A 24,842-nucleotide genomic window follows, 5' to 3' on the forward strand; every position below is an offset into this window, starting at 1 on the left:
TTCATGGCGTTTTGACTGGAAGTAATTTTTCAATATGTAACCAATACCAATAATGCGAGTTATGAAGGGACTCCAAATCAAAGTTGAAGCTTTTAATTGAGTTGTAACTGTGTAAGTAACCCCATAAGTAATGACATAGATATATAGGACCCAAAGAGCTGCATTCTGTAAACACATGTCTAGGTGTCTCAACACAACCCGTTTATCTACATATCCGACAAACACGTTGGCCAAGGGGCATTACTAACTGAGCCCCATGAAAGACCAGTAGTGGTAATTGATTAGTTCGCAGTCTGAGGATTAGGCTGCGAACCGCTGCGAACCGCGGGGCTGGGACACTGTCGGAGGTAGGGTTGTAAGCTTAGGATTTACTATGGGACACATTGTACAGATATCGGTATGATCTCAAAGTCGATAGTCAGGCATAATTATCCAGTGCCAACGTTGCAGCTTTCTCTTAGACAATGCTTTTAGGGTATCAAAATTAGTACCCCGTTTGAAGTCGGGAGCCCAAACAAGACTCTCGTAAAGCTGGTATATAAAAGGAGCAAAAAACCCTCCTCCATATTTCCATTCAATACCCTTATCAGATCCCACTAGTGCCAATAGTTGGCATATTAGCTTTGAATTAGCCCTTTGGTGAAGACCTCCTTGTCTAAACAACAATTGGCCCCTCAGAGGGACCAGCCCCAGCTCCAATCGCAGGTATTCAACTGATGAGGTTCAATTCACTGCAATACGTCACTACAACGGTCAAATAAAATAGCCAACATAATGCACTCCACCTTTTCTGTCTGCAATCCTTCAAACCATAATGTACAATTTTACAATCAACCCTAAATGAGAAACTATAGTCACTTTTGTCCCCTGAAAATAATTCTGCTTTGTTCGCAACAATGAATGATCTTGAAAGGAATGCGTGGGTCGCTGTTACCTTTTTAAGTCTACTGTGGTGACGTTGAACACGACCCCTTTTAACCAAAGGATCATGAAGAGTCGTTGCGAGAAGGGACAGTTTCCAATGCTTTCTCCGTCAATGCCGGCCTAGAAACGGGAAGAGAGAAACAAGTCAAGTTTTGGTTTGACAAAAAACAGCAAATTGCACACACTAAACTGGAGTTCAAAATACACCTTTATCTGCAATTAAGTGTTTACTTGACTCACTTATATTCAAGCCACCTCTCTTGGTGATTGCATAATAAACACAGGGTTCGAAGTTGAGATTTGATAAGCAGGAGCTAAAACGAGCTCCTGGTTATCAGGTAACACTCAGTAGGCTTGAGCTACCTCTGGTGGGCTAAGAGCTAGTACATAGCGCGCCACAAATATAACTTTCACATGAGAGTCACATGTAATCTTTTTGTCCATTATGTATGGTATAGCATGCTTAAAATATGTTCTAGTTGTGTTTCTTTACAAACATTCCCAAATACTCAGTGTTAATGCCACATGTTTTTTTTTCAACAGCTAGCCGGGGTAGCTAAAAGTAGCTTCCAGCTACTGTTGCTTTCAAGGATCTCCTAGGCTAGAGGCAGGAGCTAAACAGCTCCTAGTTACCAGCAATTCCGAGCACTACGAACAGCAAAAAATGACAGATGGAAACCCCATTTAACAGCCAAAAGTGCAAGGCTAAGCCCCCTCTGAACCGCAACCTAAGCTTCTTATCAATGTTTCAGCCTATCTTATGATACTGTGAAGAAGGCATGCCAAAATCATCATCACAAACAAAAAACACCCTGTGATGTTGATCATTCAAAGGTAACGCTAAGCTGCACTGTTCTACTGAAGGATAGACATGCTTTCTTTAAAAATAAATCTACTTTTGTGAGTTCTTCTATTTGTGGTACTGGGACAGCATACGTCATAAAATAACACTACAGCCATTCATCATTCATTGTACTGTCAAATACTCTACGTTACGAATATGTGGATACTTCGGACTTGCTAGTCGCTGGAATTGCGATTGCCCGCTTTTACTGTGCATTTGAGGTTTCCCAACTTTTTCATGTAAAGATTAGGGCGAAAATCCTACAAATAATTCACTTAGTACCAAGATTTAATATCCTTCTTCCATTCCTTTATTTGTTCCATGTTATCTTAATTCACAATCTTGGTATGCGTCTGCCAAATTAAACGCTGTTCTGGTTTGCTAATAGGTATCGGACCAATACACATTACTCCCTTTTTTGTTTGCACCTTTTTATGATCTCCTAGCAAATATGTTCCCTTCTTTAAATTCCCTTTGCTCTCATCATTATCTTGCAAAACAGGGGTGACAGGAGTCTTGGAGCTATTAAGGTGTCGTGGAGGTTGTAAGGTTATTTATGCAATACTTTGCCCTAGATACATTGAAATTGCAAAACTGACGCTGTTGTTTTTTTGTCTTGCTTTATTTATTTATGTTTTTGTTCTGTTCTGTTTATATCCCTTTTCTCTCCATAACCTTACAACCTCCACCACTTTCAACCCGCATCAATGTCTGTGATTCTACAAACAATAACATTGATGTGTTCATTTATTATTATTACTTTTCTTTGTTATCTACAAATGATTTTGATTCAAACATGTAATATGAAATGCAGTTTGTATGAGCCCTGATTTGAAAAGGACACGGATGTGTTGAAACATGTGTTATCCTAAAGGGCAATGATGGTTATTCTGTTTATACCAATCAGACTGTAAAAATACAAACAAGTTCCCCTATACAAGTGTGGCGCAGGTTTTTTATAGCGTGTGGCGAGTCAATTCACTGTTAGTCCGAGAGGTTGGGGTTAGTACCTCTCTTTTTCCCACGCTCCGGCGACACTAATTCGGAATTGTAATAGATACTAGGCGCATGGTTAAAATTTCAGTTGGTACCAACAAAACCCTGAAACTTTGTATACATCTTGGAGGTGCAGAACTTGGCGAGGGGAGAATCTGCAAGTTTCAAATCAGCTGAGAGAGAGACGCTGAGAGAAATTTGGACACACATTGTCCATTGGTGGAAAGAAGCCTGAGTGCAGCTCTTCTAACGTGTGCCGCTGGATTAGCAATGATTAGCAATGAGACGCGAGAGACCGAAGGGGATGCAAGGCGTCCTGAGAGAGAGCGAGTGACAAGTGGTGGAGTGACCAAGAATTTTGGCGCCCTGCGCTACAGCGGGACCTTGTGTGGAGGGAGAGTGTTGGAGGAGTCGAGCGGCTGCCTGCACGTAAGCGGGCTGAGGAGAGAAGAGGAGAAGCGGTCCAGGCTGCCTACAGCGGGAGCACCCCGGCGCTGGACAACGCAGTAAGTGAAGAACGGGCTGAGATAGTGGGCCCTTTCACCTCTGTGGCCATGGGGCCCGAGTGGAGGAGGTCACTTGGATTCGGAGGAACCTGAGACCCGAAGGAGGCCACAAAGCAAATAGTGACGGTTGCCCACCCCTTGGGTTTTTTTTTTTTTTTTAAGCAGTCCTGAGAAGGACGCCCGAGGAGATGCCCTAGTAAATGAATGTGGCCCTCATTTAGGGGCAATAGGGGAGGCTGGGTGTCAAGGCGCATACAGGATACTGCGCAGGCCAGAAGGCAGTGCTAAGTGAGCTGCTTGCCCTTCATAGTGGACACGTGTGGGGTTCTTCCTTAGGTGAGGAGTTAGGAGTGCCGACGGGAGAGCCCAGTGGCACGCAATCGCAACTACCCTGCGCTGATGGCCACGCGCCACAAAGGGAGAAGCGGGAAATCTTTGCACTGCCCTCAGGACTCTCAAAACACCCTTCATGCTATGTGGCCAAGGCAGGCCCTGGGTGAGGACCCGGCGAGAGGCAACGAGGGGGCGGAGGAGAGAGGTACGGCAGAGGGGGCTCAGGAGCTGGCCCAGATTAATGGACAAGAGTTCTTGGGGGAAATCCAGGCCCTCCAGGCAAATCTGGCCAAGACTTTTCAGGATCAATTTCAGCTCATGCGGACGGACTTGAATGAGGCTCTGGGGGAGATTAAGCATGACATGAGACAACTTGAGGAAAGGACGGATCTTCTAGAAATGGGGCTCCAAGAAGTCGAAAAAGAATCGATGGCAAATAGTGAGGCTATAGAGCGCCTGGACGCGGCGACCCGGAACTTGGAGATTCAGATGGAGGACATTGAGAACAGGTCCCGGAGGATCAACATCAGAGTGAAGCAGTTACCGGAATCGGTCGCGGAGAAGAACCTAAAGCAGGAAATTCGGGGTATCTTTGCGGATATCCTGGGGGAGGTCAGCCCGGTCTGCATTGAGTTGGACCGAGTTCACAGGGTTGGAAGGCTCGCAAGGGGTACGGATGCGAGGCCAAGGGATGTGCTGGCTGCCTTCTCCAGATATGCGCAGAAAGATGCAGTGCTTCAAGCCGCAAGGAAAAAAGAGCCAATAGTGTTCCAAGGCCAGCAGATAGCCCTGTACCAAGACTTAGCCAATGTTACCCTGATAAAGAGAAGGAAGATGGCGCCAGTGCTGAAAGTTTTAAATGAACGCGGAATACGGTACAGGTAGACATTTCCTTTCGGGCTGGTATTTGAGTGGGAAGGTTCCCAAAGAAGGATAAGCTCTGCCCAGGAGGGAGCTAGCATATTGGGGATCGATTTGGAGGAGGGCCCCCTGGGCGGGGGGGAGGCTGGCTCTACGGGGAACCGGCTGAGGGAGAGGCCGTGGGAGTGGTCTACAGTGGAGGAAAGGAGACGGAAGGGCCGAAGGGTCAAGGGTGGTTCGATAAGAGAGGGTGGTGAGGCCAGTGCAGAAGGTGGTACAGATGGCAAAAGCAGTAAATGAGCAGGAGTACGTTACGCAAGGGGTGGTGGACCCTAAGGGGTGAAAGAATAGCTCGGTGTGAAGGAGTACAACATGTTGGGATCAGGAAGTGCGACGAGGCCCGGTGGGGGGGTGGGATGGAGCGGTGGCGGGGCGGGCAGGCTGTGGGGAGCGGGGGAGAGGGAAGGGGGGATCTCATCCTAAGTTGGGGATGCAGGGTGAGAGAGGGAGGGGGGGAGCGTTGTCTGGGGTAGGGTTTGTAGCACCCAATGGGGCATTCGTGTTCTCACGACTCGCGGGCAGGGGGTTGAAGGAGAAACGTGGGGATGCGGGTCTGTGAGACGTATGGCGAGCGCTGAGGGGAGAGGAGGAGGGGTTCACTTTCATCTCCGATGTTCATAGAACTCAATCTAGAATCGATTATATTTGGGTGTCTGCAAGTCTGGTTGGGGGGGTGGACTCAATAGATGTCGGCCCGGTGGCCCGGTAGGGATAGCAGACCATAAGGTGGTCCAGATGCAGCTTCGGTTGGGAGGACGCAGAACCGGGGTATGGAACTGGAAATTTCCGGAGGCTCTGTTGAGGGACCGGGTGATGCATGAGGAGATCGAAAGTAAGATTCGGGGCTACTTCGAGCAGAACAATAGCGTAGACAGGAGTCTCGAGACCAGATGGGACGCTTTTAAAGTTACTCTATGGGCGAGCTCATCGCCTTGCAGGCGGAAAGAAATAGGCAGCTAAGGGAACTTGAGGCGCAGTTGGAACGAGAGGTAGAGGCCGCCAGAGTACGGTTGGGTAACAACCCCTCTAGAAAAATATATAAGGAATACAGGACAGCAGAGGGCCATTTGAGGGTCTTAAGAACTAAAAAGGCGGAGGCCGCTATGCTTAGGGTCAGACAAAAGTTCTACGCAAAAGCAAATAAGGCAGACTCGCTCCTGGCGCGCCTATTGAGAGGGGATCGGGAGCGTAAGGTTATAGTAGCTATGAGGAGTAAGGAAGGGGTCAGACTCACTAGGACAGAAGAGATAAAGGGGAGACTGGCAGAGTTTTATGAAGAACTATACTCCGCACAATGCCCTTTGCCAGGCCCTCAAAGGGAGTTTCTGGGAGCCCTTCCCCTCCCGCGACTGTCCAGAGACGAGGAGTTGGAACTTGGGCAAGCAATCTCGGAGGATGAAGTGAGGGCGACCATAGCGGCTCTCCCCCGTGGCAAGGCCCCGGGTCCGGACCGCTACCCAGCGTCGTTTTATAAACTCTTCTCTCCCCTATTGGATCCTCACCTAACACAATTATTCAACTCCTTCAGGATCCGAGGCAGTATCACCCCCTCAATGGAGGAGGCTAAGATAACACTTATACACAAGGCAGGCAAAGACCCCGAGGAGTGTACGTCTTATCGTCCCATCGCTCTTATAAATACGGAAGCAAAAATTTACACTAAAATACTGGCAAAGAGGTTAGAGAAGTTTTTACCCGCATTGATCCATCAAGATCAGTCTGGGTTTGTGGTAGGGGGACAGACGGCCGACAACATCAGGCGGGTGGCCCATATAGTAGAGAAGACACGGAAAACGACCACTCCCGCGATACTCTTAGCACTTGACGCTGAAAAAGCGTTTGATCGGGTGGAGTGGTCGTTTTTATTTCAGGTTATGGATAGGATGGGTCTGGGTATGGAATTTATCAGCATGGTTGAGGCAAATTATAAGAACACTCAGTCGAGAATCGTGGTTAATGGGGAAACTTCGAACCAGATCAGACTACGGCAAGGTACGAAACAGGGTTGTCCCCTGTCCCCCCTGCTCTATGCGATTTATTTGGGGCCTCTCCTAGTGGCTATAAGGGAGTCGGATGGGGTCAGGGGTGTACCATTTGGGGGGAACCAACATAAAGTGGCAGCATTCGCTGATGATATGCTGCTCATGTTGACGCAGCCGAAAGAATCCATTAAGGAGTGCATGGCGGTGCTGACCAAATTCGGGGGAGTATCGGGTTTGAAGATAAACTGGCAAAAGTCAGAGTTGATGAATCTATCTCTGGAGGAGAGGGAGGCTAGGGAGCTGAAGGTGCTCTCTCCATTTAAATGGAGCCCAGGCAGGATACGATACCTGGGAATTCGGATTACCTCCTCCCTGAATGGGTGGATCGGGGCAAACTATTCCCCTCTGCTGAAGGAGGTAAAGAGGGATCTGAGACGGTGGGGGGCCCTCGGGATCTCCTGGCTTGGAAGGAGGGAGGCGATTAAAATGGTGATCTTACCTCGTATACTCTACCTTTTCCAGGCAATCCCGTTGTCTGTCCCGGCAAGCTTTTTTAAATAACTCGACTTGGTGGTTAAAGGATTTATTTGGGGAGGCAAACGGCCACGTTTATCATGGCAAATTTTGACGGCTTCTAGGGGACAGGGAGGCCTTGGGTTGCCCGACTTTAGGCGATACCACGAAGAGGCGCTCCTCCGGGTGCTTAGGGAGTGGTTAGCAGACGACTATGTAAAACACTGGGTGCGGATGGACAGGGCAGTCGCCCGACACCATCTGGGTGAAATATTGTGGCTCCCGCGAAGGCTACGACCGGCCCATGTCTACCTGAGTGACATCACAAAGGGGATGGTGTCGACCTGGGACAGGGTAGTGGAGAAACGAAAGATATCATCGTTCCCTTCCCCTTTCACGCCCATCTTCAACAATGGGGACTTTACGCCGGGGCTAGAGAAAGGGGCATTTAGAGCTTGGGAGAACGGTGGATGTAGAACGCTGAGGGACATGTTCAGCAATGGTAAGGTCAAAACCTTCGAAGAATGTAAGCAGGAATTCGGGGTGGGGGAGGTGGAGAGGCATAGATATTTCCAAATTCGGCACTGGGTGCTGTCGGTGGAGGTGAGGAGGACTGCCACGCGGGACCTGACACAGTTTGAACGATTCCTTCTGTCCCATGATGGCGCTAAGGGTCTGATATCGGACCTATATAAACTCCTTGAGAGCGCAAGCTCGATAATTGTATGGCCATACATGAGAACGTGGGAGCAAAGGTTGGGGGTGGAGAGGGAAAGAGAGGATTGGGAAAGATTGTGGAAGGCAAACCCCAAAGTGGCCAAGGCAACCCAGCTACAAGAAGCTTGGTATAAGTATATCTTCGGTTGGCATAACACCCCGGCCAAGCTACATGCAATGTACCCAGCTATCTCAGGGGGACTGTTGGAGGGGCTGCGGAGAACGAGGCTCGGCCCCTCATATATGGTGGGAATGCCTGCGTATCAGACCCTTTTGACGCGAGGTTGCGGGGGCTCTCTCCCAGTTCATAGGGCGGGATGGCAGTCAGGACCCTAGGGAAATTCTGTTGGGAATGAGGGGGGCGGGAGGGGAAGGGGGCACGACAGGGAGGAGCAAAGCGAAATCAGTGTTCATCTTAGTAGCAATGAGTTTAATTGCGCAAAATTGGAAAAGCCCAACAATCCCCACGGAGCAGGACTGGTTAAGGAAAATGTGGAATATTGTTTCATTGGAATGGGCAACATACGCAGTGGAGGGGAAGCTGGCGAGCTTTGCTGCTGAGTGGGTTGAGACATTGAGCTATCTGAGGGGGGAATTTCGGGAACAATGGTGCCCACAGAGACTAAAGCTGTTGTACCTTTTGGGTTGAAAGGCGTGAGAGGAGATACTGAGAACGGTGGACTTTTGGGGTGCTACTACTGGGGGGGAGGGAGAGGGGTGAGGGAGATGGGAGTTGATGTGATTTTTGAAGTTGATTGATTATATATGTTAAATTCTAATAAAAAGAATTAAAAAAAAAAAGTCACAGGCAACACTTTTTAACCATACTCTGTATGCAAGTTCAGGCCCGGTGGATGTTTTCCAGTTTGTCCTTACAAACCTTTGGAACTTACTTACACAAGGCATGCTAATATTTATGGAACACCACCATATAAAAAGGGAACACGTCTTGGCATAATGGGATGGCAGTTTACAGGCGAGTTTACATGTGTGCAGCCAATGGCTGAAAAACATTACAGAGTTCTGGTGCTTGTCACTTTTGCACTGCAATCTTGAGTTTTCCGGTGATCCTTTCTAAAAAGGGATGGCTCTTTAGCACCTGCAGACAGTCCTAACGCCTTTGCTGCTGCAAATTCATTCTCCGGGGTCTCCCCACTCACCTCCCTCAGGCTGTCTCCATCTCCCGGCAGAGGACATCCATCTACCCCTTCTTCAGGTAGCTTGGTATCTGGGTGAATTACAGTCTGTCTTTACAAGACATTTCAAGAAGCTCTACAACTGTTTCATATATTTGCCGCCATTTCTAAAATCTTAATAATATTGGTCGACACTGAAAATTGCCTGCAGTAAATGTTTTACCTAAATCCTGCTTCCATATGTTTCTGTGCTGTTGTTAATGAATAGTTTGGTTATCACTTGGAGCTAACATGGTAACCAGTGATTTTTTTTGCTTTTTGCTGTATGTCACTTCACATGATTGCTGCCATGGGGGGGCGGGCGGGGTGAGTGAGTGGCTTTCTTTTCATTCTGGAATGCCAGGCACTGGCATTCGGTGTGTGTCAGTGGTAGCTGCATTAGAAGCAAGTGATAGTGGGAGGCTCAGTCAGGCCCCACTATATCCATCGTGCAGGAGAAAGTATTTGATTGTATCTGTGTGGTTTGTAGCGTGCCCACACTGCCCTTTGGCAGCTTCAGGGTGCTTTAAGCAAAGGGTTAATGTTTGGGCCATACGACTGGCAAGAGCAACTGCTTTGGCATGAGGAAGGCTTTGAAAATCTTCCGGCACTCCGCAAGCCATTCCCCTGTTGCACGGGAAGCATGCATTTAACCAGAACTACAACTCACTAAATGCATTAGTATGGGATTGGAGAACTAGTCGTCAGTATTGGTAACTGTGGGTTGGCTTCACAGAGCAGCAGTTACTTTCACATTGGTGCCCATTAACCATATGGTCAAAGATAGTTACAGCATTTGGCTCAGACTCTATGTTTGACAGTAGTAATCTTGTGTGGGTAAACTCCTAGATTTTTAGTGAGTGTTTAACCCCTTAAATGCTATGCAAATAGGATGGGCATACTCGTCCTTGGCACTCATGGGCACCCTCCACATTTGTTTACATTTTGATCTCATGGCTAAAGTTGCTCTTGGGTAAATGATGCACCCTTGTGCAAACCCGGGGAGTTTGGTGTAAGAATCGATTGTCGGATTACAAAATAAGGAATTATATATAACCCACAACCACTTACGTGCCAATACCCTTTTTAAAATAGTGAGGTTTAATAAAGTCTAAACCCCTTTTCCGTGCCTTGACGCCTGCTGCCGGCCATGGTCTATTTTGTGTTCCGTAGCAAGCCCAGACATCGTAAAACATTAACAGTGAACTTGATTTTCTGCGCCAATTTTGAAACTGCAGTCACATGTATCTTAAAGCATCATGGGAAACCATTTGTGTCCCCAATAACGTGGCTCAGCTCTCAGCAGGGAGCCGCGTGCAGTACTTATGCACAGAGTATTATAAAGGGTTGATTATTGAATGTGACACTGTGTGCACGGGTGAAGGCGTTGCTACGCTGTATTTGATGTTTCCCTGTTTTTGGGCAATAATGGTCAAATGTATTCAGTAGGGTGCATGGCTGGCGTGCGTATGCCTCTTATAGATTGGTGCTATAATTAACAAACTCGTGGTACCCATTTTATCACCAAAAGGTGAAAGGTTGGCCCTGGCTCTACAATTTGTTTGTTTGTTTGTTTATGTATTTGTTTGGTAATGCGCACCAAACCCTTAGGTAGACGGGCGCAACAGAAACAAGAAATCTTAAAACTTAGTTACAGTGCAAAGGTAGCAATACATAGAGCAGTGAATGCAATGGGAGGCAGGTACAAGGTAAAAGATACATTAAATACAAAGCAGTGGTCTTGGTAGGTCCAGGAAACATTATCAAGAGTATCAATATAAACGCCTACATATACGCTACGTGCAAAGTTAACCAAGCTACAGTGTGGTCTGGTGGAAACAAAGGATCGTGTAGGGACTGGAAAGGTGGAAGTGTAGTTTGTCAGTTAAGTGTCATTAGTGTGTAGCCAATTAAGTATCTTGTGTCTGAATTTAGGGTAGGGTTGTACTAGTTTGAGGTTGACGGGTAGTTTGTTCCAGCATTGTGCAGCTTTGACAGGGAAGCTGGTTCCTCCTGCTGTCGAGCGTTTGAAACTAGGAACCTCCAACATAAATGAGTTGGCGGATCTCGTAGGGCGGGTAGCTGTTCACCTAGTGATTTTATCCATTAGGTATGGAGGTGCTAAGTTATTCAGGCATTTGGAGGTGAGGGATGCTGTTTTGAGGAGAATTCTGTCTGTTATTTTCAGCCAGTTAACCTCTTTCCTGAATTTGGTAATATGCTCTCTGTAGGGGATGTTGAGTGCTGCCCTCAGGGTGTTATTCTGCAGTCTTTGAATTTTGTCTGTAATATATACATTGGCTCCTGAGTACAGGGCATTACAACAATCTAATCTTGACATAATAAGAGCATTGGCTAGTATGGTACAGCTCGCTCTCGAGAGGTAAGGTCTGTAAGCTCTGATAAGTTTGCAGGTGTACGTTATGGATGAGGCAAGGGAATTGACTTGCTTTTTGAGAGTAAGAGAGGAGTCCAAATAGAATCCTAGAGTTTTAACTACAGACATCACCTTGATAGGGTTGTTATCAATGTCGAAGGATGTGTAGTTTGGGCTGAGTTTTTGGATATTGACTTCCGAGCCTAAGATTAGTAACTCTGTTTTTTCCTCATTCAGGCAGAGGCCATGGGATGCCATCCATGCCTGAATGAGGATGTATATTTTGTTCACCAGGGCTGAGTCTGCCTCGAAGTTGCCCGAAAGGGGTATGAGGATCTGTGTGTCATCTGCATAATTAGTGTAGGTGACACCCAGTCTATCCAACTTGTCAAACAAAGGTTTGGTGAAGATATTATACATAGTAGGGGATACGCAGAAACCTTGTGGGACCCTGCAGGTTATTTTGATAGGGTCGGCATAGGCTGAAGTAGAGAAACTCTCATGGTCCGGTTGGCTAAGAAGGATTGGACCCAAGTTTTAGCATCATTAGTGAAGTTGGCGGCCGATTGGAGGTGGTTGCATAACACTGCATGGTCCACCAAGTCAAACGCTGCCGACAAGTCCAGTAGGAGTAGCAAAGCTATTTTTCCATTGTCCTTTAATTATTCAATTTGAGTCTTAAGGTCTAGCAGCGCTGTTTCAGTGCCATGGAGAGGGCGGAAGCCCGATTGTCATGAGCCAAGTAAGTGGTTGGCTTCCAGATAGTCCTGAATTTGTATGTAAGCAGCTCTATCTAAGATTTTAAGAAGAAATGGCACAGTGGTGATGGGTCTGTAATTGGTGGGGATAGAGGGGTCCAGAGTTTGTTTTTTTAGTAATGGTAGAACCCAAGATTCTTTAAGGTTGGCTGGTACTGTATTAGTTTTAAATGAGGAATTTATCAACTTGGAGATAAATGGGGCGAGGTCTCTCGCTGCGTCCTTTATTATCTGTGCTGGGCACGTGTCGCCTTTACAGTTAGAAGGTTTGAGGGAGAGTATTATTTTTTCAGTAATGGAGATAGTCTTCAATCTAAAGGGTGTGGTTGTCCTGGGCACCGGGGGTTGACTAGTTTGTTGGTCAGTGAGTGGTACTGAAGCCTTTTTTTTAGAAATTTTGCATTGTAGTGATGACATTTTATTCGATAGGGCATTTTGTATATTAGTACACCAATGACAAGCGATCGGCCATCTGACCTCATGTGACCTTTTTTTCTTTGTATTATGGCACCTGCACGTCTGCAAAGGGAGGGGATTGGGGGTGAGGAGTGGGTTTAAATGTGTTAATGCATAATAAATAATATGGCTGAGTTCGATATTGCCAGCTGATCTGTGGTGGAGAGTGTCGCGATGAGACGCGTATGGTATTATAGCGACTGTACTGGTGACGTCTAGGCGCTAGCAGTGAGACATTTGACTCGTCCTTTAACGAGGCAGATGTCTGGCATTTTTTGGCAGCACAGGTCTGTGATCCTGTTTACTGAGAATGCCTTCTGTGGTCTGGAAGGACCAAGGGGGTGGGGGAGCCTAATTTGTAACCAACAGCACAACATGTTCTAATTAAGCCAATAGATCCGGTGTGGCGTCACTCCAGACACCTCGTTACAGTAGAGGTGGTGAGAGGCGGAGCTAGATTGGGCATACAGTGGGTGTTTGTTTTAACAGGACTTCAGTGAAGGACACACATGAGGGCTGAAGGAAGACCTGTCTAAGACAGTTTTATTACACCATTAGTAGGTTTACAGCTCCAATTAAGTCTTTAACTCTTGAAGGCTGCTCTGAGTAAACACCACAAAGTTTGATGGTAAGGCTTGATTAAAGCAAGCTCAAAGAATTCCCACGAAGAGGTGTTTTGGATGGCCAGGGGCAGGAACTGGGTGGCACTCTCTCTCTTGCAGCGAATATGACACATCTTATGGCCACGCAGTGGTCATAACCTTACCCTAACATCCCCAACCTATCCATAACCTCTCCCTAAACCTCATTGCGGTTTCCCTAGTGCTTCCCCTTTCCGATCCAACCATCGTCACCCTAACCCTCCTTCCCTGCTGGGGTTGCAGAGCCCTGTATAAGCATCGATTTGCAGCAGGTCCCAAAACCGCAGTGGGGGTGGTGGCTTCATGCCACTCCTGCACCGAGGAGCTGTGGACCCTGTCACAGAACTGTATGCAAAGTTATGTTATTTTATGAGTTGTGTTGTAATGTTACAGACACATGAACCCTCCTTAAGTAGCATTGTCTGTAAAGTCGTGAATTGACGCAATTCACGGATGATGGTATGAGGGCCACTTTTTTGGGTGCCCGGGCCTATTTCTTGTCCCAGTCCGACCCTGGTTGGTGGTTCTGTTAAACTGAGATAAGCTGCATCGCAAATATCCAACCACGATTAGACTAGACGATTGACTGGAATGATTTGAGCATTTTTGTGAGATATAGTTCAGGAGTCTAAGAAGGTGGCCGAATTAGTAGAATCCTAGTTGAGCTACAGCAAAGATGTGAGCTGTTATGGAGAGTGACACGTCTATTCTTAACCCAAAGCACTAAGTTCAGGCAGGGTCCCATACAAGGTGGCCAGAATTCTGGCAATGAAAGGTCATAGTTTATGATCGTGATATGACCGTTTATTTATATAGCGCCTATACACAATGTGTTTCAAAGCGCTTCAAGGCAAGGGAGGGAACAAGGAAAAATACAACCACATTCTAACAGGCCATGAACAGTAAGGATGTGAAATTAACTATCGTACTCGGCCTGACGACCTTTCAGATAGTGCAAGAGCTAAGACATAGATAAGGAAGGGAGGGGGAGAGTGGGAAGCAAATGGAAACAGACAGGTGACTACTGTACTAGGCCTGACGACATTTCTGGTAGAGCCGGAGAAAAACAAAAGGTGAGGGAGAGGGGTGCAGAAAGGGAGGGGAGGAACAAAACAAGCGACTATCATACTAGGCCTGACGACATTTCAGATAGTGCTGGAGGGGTGGTGGGGAGGAAAAAACAGTAATGGGAGGGTGGAGGAAACAGACGAGGTTGCTATCATATTAGGTCCAGGGACAATTCTGATAGAGTAAGTGCATAGAAGAAAGTAAGGGGAGGAGATGGGAAAAGGGAGAAGGGAAAGGAGGAGAGAAAAGCGAGTAAGCAGTCAAAAAGAGTGGGGAAGCATGAGTGGAGAGCGAATACAATTGCAGAAGTCAGTAGTAACACATAATGTTGCAAGCCAGGATACAAGATGAAGATGGGAACAGCATGATTCAGGGCCACTATGAGTACAAGATGCAAAGGAAGTCCAGCATGAGAGTTGAGAAAGAGTGACGCACCGTGAATGAATGAAGTCCATAAAAGTTAAATCCAGCATTGGCCACAAGACAGTGATGGTGAAGGAAGGCACCAGGTGGGCGGGGCTTGCTAAGTGGCGAAAAAGAGCAGCAGACAGGAAGGTACCAGGTGGGCGGGGCTTAGGCCAGGTGAGCTAGATCCACTTGCACCTGCTCCCCATCTGCAAAGGAAAAGAAGCTGGAGGGCTCCATAAGTAGGGAAACAGAGCGGCAAGCAGGAAGGCACCAGGTGGGCGTGGCTTGTTAAGTGGTGAAAAAGAGCGGGAAGTAGGCAGGCACCAGGTGGGCGGGGCTTGCTAAGTGGTGAAAAAGAGCAGGAAGCAGGAAGGCACCAGGTGGGTGGGGCTTGCTAAGTGGTGAAAAAGAGCGGCAGGCAGGAAGGCACCAGGTGGCCAGGGCTGGCTAAGTGGTGAAAAAGAGCGGCAAGCAGGAAGGCACCAGGTGGGCGGGGCTTGCTAAGTGATGAAAAAGAGCAGCAGGCAGGAAGGCACCAGGTGGGCGGGGCTTGCTAAGTGGTGAAAAAGAGCGGGAAGCAGGAAGGCACCAGGTGGGCGGGGCTTGCTAAGTGGTGAAAAAGAACGGCAGGCACCAGGTGGGCAGGGCTTAGGCCAGGTGGCCTAGATCCACTTGCACCTGCTCCCCATCTGCAAAGGAAAAGAAGCTGGAGGGCTCGTTAAGTAGGGAAACAGAGCGGCAAGCAGGAAGGCACCAGGTGGGTGTGGCTTGCTAAGTGGTGAAAAAGAGCAAATAGAACCTGGGTTGTTTCAGCTTTTAGCTGATTTAGTTGCATCTATTGGTGGACTGCCTCCAGGCAGGCTCTGAGACATTTTGCTATATTCCTAATATTATCGTCCACACAAATGATGAATTGAGTATTGTACATGAAAAACAAAATCCAACAGATTCTGACCGATTTGCCAAAGAGATGCATATACATTGAACAATAAAAGCAAAAGGTCCAATTCCTAGGGTACTGCACAGGTCTTTAGTTGTTCACAAGATTCATTAGGTCCTAATGCCACTCATAGTTTGCAACCAGTAAGGTAGGATTGTTGGCAATCCAGGCCTGTCCATCGAGGGGCAACTTGGTACAACCGACTAAGGAGTAGCCGATGGTCCATGGTGTCAAATACTGCAGATAAATCTAGTAACCCCAGATCAGTGACACCTCCTTTGGCTGCCACCCATGAGGAGAGTTTCGGTCCCAGTTCCTAGTTTCGAAAGCTTGCGTGTTGTTCTCGTAGGATGTCAGTTTCCTCTGCAAATCATTGCAGCCAAGAAGCCATTACTCGCGCTACGAGTTTCCCAGGTACGGAAGCTGGAAAGTGGCCAAACATGTCATAAGACTGTTCTATGCAGTGAGGATTTTTGCGCAGTGGAATAACTACTGATTTGTATTAACTAATCAGGAATTTGAATCAGGAAGAGAGACATGTGTATTTGTGTATACATTAAAATATTCTCAGTTTAAAAGTAAAATAAAGATGGAACGATTTTTAAAATACTGCAACAACTACGTTTTATTATTTTTTGTTGATGGATGGACTGATTCGTGGAGTAGACTTAAGTGACGACCTCAGTAGATGCAACTATCTAGTGAGGTCCTCTGGGGAATCAGCATGGCATCTTCACAGTCAATTATCTTTTTTTGCACTTTGAAAATCACAAAAGATCTAATTTACCATTTGATTACTTACTGTCTGAGACAATTTTCAAAAACGTCTGTTTTTTTAATTAGTAATAAACCCTCAAAGAAATGTCTGTCTCTTTTATGCCTTCTTCTCACATAAATCAGTCCAATCAGTCCATTACCTCTTCCTACTAAATGTATAACAATTTTGTATGTTCGGATCCGCTCTTCAAAGCCGCGCCCACATTAGCTCGCTAAGAACATGAAGTTTGCATGGGTCATAACAAAGAAATAAATGTGCCACTTTGCAAGCTGCTGCATAGAACCAGATATTTGCAGCAGCGCAAAGGGACAGTTGGTCTGTGGCTCGGTGGATGAATGCCTAGATGGCTAGGTATCACTCATTGATCTCATGATCCTAACAGTGGCATAAGTTAGGAGCCCTGCTGCTCTTGGCCACCCAAAGACATCTTAGAATAGCAAAACCTTTTTGAGTGAACGATAGGAAGGTGATAACTTTTCAAAATATATAAGAAATATGACCTTGTACATCCTCTCCTCAAGAAACCCGCAGCTGATCCTTCTTGCCCAGCTAACTTTCGCCCAATTTCCATTACTCCCTTTTTGGGTAAACTCCTTGAAAAGCTTGCCATCTCTCAGCTTAACCTTCATTATGACTGTGTTGGCTCTCTCCATGACCACCAATCTGGCTTCAGAGCTGCCAGAAGCACGGAAACTGCTCTCCTGTACATTCGTGAAAACCTGCTCTCCAACCTTGACTCTAACATTCCCTCTTTCCTCATCCTACTTGATCTCTCCTCTGCTTTTGACACGGTCAACCATACCACCCTGCTCAATCGTCTCCGTGACAACCTGGGTATCACCGATCAGGCTCTGGCCTGGCTGACCTCGTTTCTCTCTGATCGACCCTCCCAGGTACAACTTGGGTCCTTCCTATCTTCTATCGTCCTCTCTACCTATGGTGTTCCCCAGGGGTCTAAACTCTCGCCCTGGCTTTTCAACCAATACCTGGCAACTCTCGCCTACTGCATTTCCATTTTCTGCTCAGATTTCAGTGCTGTGCTGATGATACCCAACTCATTTTCAGGCTTCCTTCAGCCACCTCCTCTCCTTCTCTCATCTCTGACTGTCTAATCGCCATTCAAAACTGGTGTGCCGCCAACTATCTTTGTTTAAATGCCAACAAGACTGAGATCCTCCTCATTGGTACTCCCTCTCCATCCTTTCCACTCACTCTCTGGCCGGCCTCCCTTGGTCCTCCTCCTGCCCCTACCTGCAAAGCTAAGAGCCTCTGCGTCATCTTTGACTCCACACTTTCCTTCCCCGCACACATCTCTGACGTCTCTAATAAGTCAAACTTCTTACTGCACCTCCTTTGAGGTACTCTTCCTTTGCTCTCCTTCCCTCATAAACTCACTGTCTCCCAAGCTCTAATTCTCTCTAGGTTGGACTACTGTAACTGCCTCTTTCTAAATCTACTTGCCATTCATTGGCTCCCAGTGGATGCAAGGATTACATTTAAAACCCTTTGCATTGTCCACAAAGCTTTCTGGGGTCTGGGTCCAAAATACCTTGAACTATCCCTCCGTAAATACCTTCCCTCTCGAGCCCATCGCTCCTCTACCTCTAACTCCCTCAGGGTCAGTCGTTTTTCAAAGAAACGAGCTGGGGGTAGATCTCTGTCTTCGGCTAGAGCCTCCCTTTGGAACTGCCTCCCTGCCACCTTGAAACTTGAGGAGAACCATCTACGTTTTCGAAAGCTCCTCAAGACCTTCCTCTTTGCTTCTGCCTTTGCCCCGCTTCTCCCCTGCTAATCTGCTTTCTCTCTCGGCTCTGTGCACCTGGCCACCCTCTGTCCTTCGGGCCAAGGTACCTGCTCACCCTGCCACCCTCCTGCACTGCCTCAGGCCCACCCCTTGCACTGGGGCCTATATCTGTACCCATACAGTCCCCCACCCACTCTTCTTCTGCACTTATCAGATACACCCTATCTGACTAACCAAGCACTTTGCCACATGCAGGCTGCACTACCACTGTTTTTTTAAACTTATTTATTTACTTATTATTTATTTTGTTCTCCCCTATGCTCTGCACGTTCCAATTTTCTCCCCCTTCCATGCACTTTCCCCCTTTTCCCTTCCCCATGCGCTTGCGCATTCTCAATGTCACTGGGCCTAGTAAGATCGCTGTTTTGTTTCTCCCCTGTTCCCCTCCCTTCACCTGGTCGTGCTCTGAAACATCTGTGTACGAGCGCGATATAAATAAAATATCATATCATATACTTTTATATGATTTCAGTTATTTTTATAGTTTGCAGGAGGCATCTGGACGGACAGGACTGTGTCTAGCAATAGGGATATAGAGCCTTTATCACCGGTACACGAGGTGCCTCAAGCAGATGAGGTTGAGGGCAGGGCATTACTCTGAGACCATTTACATAAAGACAGCTCCTTGTGTTGGGAGATGATGGTGGAAGAAAGCAGAGCAGGTTGGTAGGAAGAGAGTGTAGGCTGTCAGGTTCGGAGCACCTCAGGAAGCAAGGTTAAACAATTTGTATAACTCCACACAGGTTTCACATGTACAGACAATGCTGCCAAACAATGTTTTCCCTGACTTTAGAGTTGCCAACTCAATATCAGGACACCCACACATAATATTCTCAGCGGTTCTTGGCACTGCGTCCAGCGAGGGAATCCCGCATGAATGGCCTTCGTGTAAAATGAGCTGGAGCCCTTTGTATGGAGCATCTGGAATTCAAATACAGTAACTCTTGCTTAGAAAGAATACAAGAATCTGCCACCGGCCAGCAGGGTCGGATTGGGTCATCGGCCCATCGGCCCGTGGCCGATGCAAAATCATGGCTGGAGACCTGGGGGCCGGTTCCTGAAGACCATGTGGGCCGGTTTCGGCCCAGGCATGGGCTTCATTGTGAAGCCTTCACACTTCAGGAACCAGCCCCCAGGGCCTCGGCCTCGCCGGACGGATGGATGCAAGTTGCAAAGGATCTGTAAGTAAGCAACTTACAGATCCTTTGCAATTGCAGCCCTGCTTCCGCCGCCGCCAGCCCGCCGCAGATGCAGAGAAAGGTAACACTGAAGTGTTACCTTTCTTTGATAAATGCGGCGGGCCGGGCGCCAACTGCCGTGGCCCGGCCACGACACCCTGGCGCCAGCAGCAGTCAGTGTTACAAAACACTGGGAGGGAGCGGCAATGCTGGGCGGAGCTGCCTCAGCCCGGCCTGCTCCCTCCCAGTGTTTTGTATTACTGGAGCCAGGCTGCAACGTATTGCGTGGGGGGCATATCATTTTTGAAAAATTGCCTGCACGGCACCTTGGGGAGTTTGCGGAGGTCCCACCCTTGGGCTCCTGCCATGCACTGACCCCGCAGGACACGCTGGGCACAGACTGGTGACACTCTCCTCTGAGAGGAGGGAAGTCCTTTTCTAGCTGGGCAGATGGGGTGGTGGAGGAAGCGGGGGCTTCATTGAAAAGGCGTGCGTTCCCCTCTCGTGACATCACCTCGCCGCCCCAGTGCTGCCTTTATGGTCCAGGTACAGAGCGCACGACCCGAACTCGGAGCAGCGGGGGCGGAGAAGGCAGCGCCAGTCACCTCGCCCTGCTCACCTCTTCATGAAGTTCATGGACGTTTCTCTCTAGGAGCCCGAGAATGGCAGCTCTCAGGATCCCGCTGGTGTGCCTGGTGCTCCTGGCTCTCTCCTCCGGCGCCTTAGGTGCATGTACGGTGTTCAGGGATGGTCTGGGGTGGGCCACCGCCCCCAGTCAGCCCAGGAGGGCACAGAGCAGCACTCAGGCAGCAACCAGCCACCCAGGCCAGCCTGCCGGCACAGAGGTGAGGGACCCATCATCAACCCCACAGCCCAACACCACCACCCCACAGGCCCTCGCCACAGGCTGCCTGCCTGCTGCTACTGGCAGCGGAGAGAGATGCAGACGGCCCTGCTGAGAGGAGGTGAGATCATACTAGTAACCATTCCAGTCTTGCTTGTGTGATGACAATGTGCTGCCAGAGGAGGGTACTCCCCGTCCCCGTTCACAATGACTAAGTTTGAGGATGTGTGCAGCTCTTGATTTCCACATGACAATAAGTGCTTGCCATGCATGCATATTTAACAGCTAAGAAATGTCGTGCTCCAAATGTAAGCATTTCAAGTATGATATTTGATTTGTTACCAGTCCATGTAATGCAGCTGGGGCTAGATTCGTCAAAGTGGTTTGAGGTAAAGATTTTGCCGCACTTGGAAAGCACGCAGCAACATTTGCCTGCCAAAAAAAAGATGTTTTCAGAGGCTGTGAGTGTGAACTCATTTCTAGAAAATGCTTTGGGTCATTGGCTGTCCGGCCTGTCCCATAAAAGGCCAACACTGAAAGAGCCACCACGGTCATTCATGTTTGTTGTTTGACGGGGTGGATGTGCACCGCAGCACAAAGGCGGCCTGTTGGGTGGAGGGAAGGGACCTGCGCTCTAGTCCAAGTGTAACATTAGGAGACACTCCTCCTTACATCCTTCACTGGGGGTTGGATGTGTTCGAAGGTGCCCTACATTGTTATTTTTTGCAACACCCTGGCAGCTCTGCCTTCTTCGGTGTTTGTTCGCTCGCCGGGGTGGTCGGTGAGTGGGTCACCCATAAAAAGCGTGATTTATTGGCTCCTGAGTTCTCATCCTTTCTCCTTCCTGTTGCTTACACAGGCGAGCTCCAGTTTCCTGGTCTTTACATCCACTTAACACTAAAACGACAAGCCGCAGAGAGGTGTTGCTAAATGCATCAATGAGGGCACATGTGTTCAACAGATCTTCATGTATGTGGTATCTCTCTCTTGTGATTAATAAACACGCTCCAGTATAAATGGGCCCAAGCAAGAAACATTCCTTCGAAAAACGGCTCACATTTTTGCAAAAAACATGCATTTTCCATAGTATTTTAGCAAATGTAAAGGATAACTGATGACTTACAGTAGTAATACACCGTACGGACTACATGAGAAATATTTGACAATAGCACATCAAGTGGCCATTGACTAGTCTTCATTTGTCCACAATGAATGAATGCTTTGTTGTAATGTGTCTATTTTTCCCATCTCTGGCATGCTATTCAGGATGTTTGTTTGCATGTATGAGGTAATGAGTGATCAGAGTATGGGATGTCCTGTGAGTGTGCTGCTTTGCCTATTTTGCCAACCTCTGATCTGAAGCCTGAAAAGTAGATGCACGCAGGCTCGAAATGCAGCCATATTTGCACCAGACCTGCAGATGAACTTAACTGGTCTGCCGTTAAATCTCAGTTACCAGTTTAATGGTACCCACCAAATAATAATTGCTCATTTTACTATATCCGATATGATAGCTCAGTGGGTTGAGCGCTCGCTACTGCGATGTGTGTGTGATCTGCAGGTGTGAATCCCAGCAAGGCCATCTCAGCCTTTCATCCTTCTTAGGTCGATAAATGAGTACCAACACAGGTTGGGTGATATTGTATGCAAATTTGTTCTATAAAAAAGAGCTTAAGCGTAAGTGCTATACAATAACATATTATCATTTGGCCTTGGACATCTGCTTGCATTCACAGTAATTTGACAATATGGATCTATACACAGAGATATTAATGATACATATCGTGATCCATTCTTGTATGCAAAGTTACGATATTTTATGAGCTGTGATGTAATGTGGGAAACTCATGAACGCTCCATAAGTAGCATTTTCTGTAAAGTCGTGAATTGACACGATTCACAGATGATGGTTTGAGGGCCACTTTTTTTGAGGCGAGGGGTGGGCGACTTTTGGGAGGCGAGGGGTGGGCCACTTTTTGGAGGCGAGGGGTGGGCCACTTTTTTTTCAGTGTCCGGGCCTATTTCTTGTCCCAGTCCGACCCTGCCGGCCAGTGATCCGGCCATGCCGGGGCCTGCGGATGTCAGCAAATCTCGGTCCAGCGTGCTCAATGCGAACAGCACAGCCGTGCTCAGGGCCGGCCCTGAAATTAATAATGGCAGCCCAGGTGCTGAAAGTTTACCATAACGCTGAAACCGGAGCTTTGCCTGAATTATTCATTGAAATTCCACTACTTTACTTGCACCGCTGCTAGTCTGCAGAACTTGCACTAGCTGCAGTATAAGGGGGTCAAACATACATATAGCAGCCTGACCGGCTCTCGGAGAATCCAGTGGCCCTGATGCACGTGTTTTATAATGCTGCAGTCCCATTGGAAAACGTTCTGTCAATCAGCCCAAATGTGTTTGATGCTTACTACCACTTTCAGATGTTATGGGCGGGTGGTATTCAAATAATTTATCAATTTAAAAAGACCATATACATGATAAAGCATTCCCAACAAGCACAATTCTGTCTTAAATTATATATCCTCTTTATTACTTGAATCGCACATATTTAATAGTTTTGTTTTATCAGACCTTAGGCAATGTATCCTTACATGTATACTGAAAGCGACATTTGCCGGAACCCACGAGATAGGTGCATCACAAAAAAATCCAAAACAGAAATGTGGCTGTTATGGTTTTATATCAACATTAACATACATGAACTGCGCATGAAGTCACTATGTGAGCTAGTTAAAATGGAATCCTTGCTTTTTTTGGGTGGGGGGGCCTTTAAAGTGCCAGGGAAGAGTATGCTCGTCCTCTTTGCAGGCACTTGCATGAAAGCCTAGCAGTTAAAGGGTTAAAAAAAAGTAAAACTCCACATAGGAATTCTGGGCTAACACTGGTTTTCCTTGGATGTTGTTTATTATACGTGTGCTGCTGGATGCTGGGTGCATGCATTGCATGTAAGGTCTGGCATCATGTGGAGTATCAGGCGGCTGCACAGTTATAGTTGCTGTAGAAGCCAGTACGGGGCATTTCTATGTGCTTGGTAGTTCGCGCAACAATCATATGATCCCTCCAACTACATTTTCATGCACTAACTGATGCTAACTTTGCTGATGGCAGTCCTTCGACCACTTCCTAGGCACCCAATGAGCCCACTTTTCCCTGGGGAAACCACCACAGTAGTCGGAACCATTTTACGTGCCTTTTTCAAAATCTGATTGGAGTGGCCGCAGGATGCCTTTCATTCTCGTGCCAATGAAGTCGACATGATGCCCAGCGAAGTTTTCATTGTTCACCCTGAAAGTAAATGCAGTTCCCTGCCCTGCACAACGGGGGACCGCTTTACCACCAGCAAAAGGTTGTCTGCCCTGTGGCCACGCATGGCCGATTGACAGCAGGACAGCCAACTCCCAGCTAACTGCACAATGCTGCCCCTTTAGGAGGCGACAACCCGACGCGTCACCAAGGAACACCTCGAGATCCCACGCGCACCTTAGTGACGGGAAGGGCAATGGGTGCCGCAACAAAAAAAAAGAAAACTCCAACTAGAAAAAAAGAAAACTTCCAGGGCGGCCCAAGGTGCACCGCCATACTGAGTACTTGGTGCCGGGACGCCAGACCATGAGACGGTGAGTACAGCGCCCCGGCGGTTGCCCTGGCCTAAGGCTAGCCCTGTGCACAAGCCCAGCATAGGACTCACAAGAAATGGAAAACATTTTTAGTTATATTATGAAGATTGGTATCTTTGTTGTTCACATCTGCCAGTTTTATGCTCTTGTAATTTCAGTGAGTACCGTTAAATTGGGTAATAATAAAACCTGTTGTTATAGTTGTTAGTAGCAAAAGGAACTCAGCATGAAGCACTACATAAAAACACAGAATGTTTTTTATTATTATTATTGTTCTTACTATGATTTTCTCCAAGGGTGTCCCTGTCCCTTCCTGTATTTACATCCACCATTCAGTTTGCAGAGAATACTGTGGAATCATGGAAGGTAGACGAACACTGAGATTCAAGTGGAGAGATCCCAAAGTACCTGCAGAGCAAACTGAGCACACTCATGAGCTCACATCCAGAGAGTAGTGTTTACAGAAGGCCAGGGAGTGGCATATGTATTTGCATTTTTGTATTTATTGAGGACATGGTGTTTCATTACACTGTTAACTGGCCAGTCCTGCAGGTGCCTTGCACCCAGAAACTGACATAATAAAAACGAAACCCATTTTACTTGTCCTGTTTTCATGAATTTCCATAAAAGCCATACATATATATGGTCTGTAGGGAAAGGTTTGTTTGTTTGTTTTTGTTTAGGTAAAGTTTGGTTTAGGTAAAGTTTGGTGAAAAAAGGCAAAAACTGAATAAAGGGTAAAAAATTGGTGTAAGGAGAAGGAAAAGGAGTGGAGGGGAGATGGCAGAGGTGATGGAGAATCGAATTCCCAGCTAGTAAATTTAAATCCCCAAAATAATTTGTAAAGGAAGGAAATGCATTCTAATCTTCAGAGGGTCCAAAAAATGAGCAATTAAGAAAACGTACACGACCCTACAGGCAGTTATCTTATCAAGCAGTAAATAATTGCCACATCATATGATGGTAGAGAGAGTTGGAACACACCTCGATCAGAGACAAATAAAGGGCAAGCCATAGACAGTTGGGGAGAGATATTTACATGTAGGTGCCTTACAA

General features: G+C 47.2%; 1 protein-coding gene across 2 annotated transcripts in view; it reads right to left on the bottom strand.

The window, feature by feature from the left end:
• CLIC5 (chloride intracellular channel 5) overlaps positions 1-24,842 on the bottom strand; it is a 971,906-nt gene that overhangs the window by 400,774 nt on the left and 546,290 nt on the right. For both annotated transcript variants that reach the window (XM_069605797.1, XM_069605798.1), the window contains exon 2: positions 935-1,044. In XM_069605797.1, coding sequence (XP_069461898.1) covers positions 935-1,044 — 110 coding nt within the window. The remainder of the gene's footprint in view (positions 1-934; positions 1,045-24,842) is intronic.

This window comes from Ambystoma mexicanum, chromosome 4p (genome assembly GCF_040938575.1).
Source record: "Ambystoma mexicanum isolate Mex_15411 chromosome 4p, UKY_AmexF1_1, whole genome shotgun sequence".
NCBI lineage: Eukaryota > Metazoa > Chordata > Amphibia > Caudata > Ambystomatidae > Ambystoma > Ambystoma mexicanum.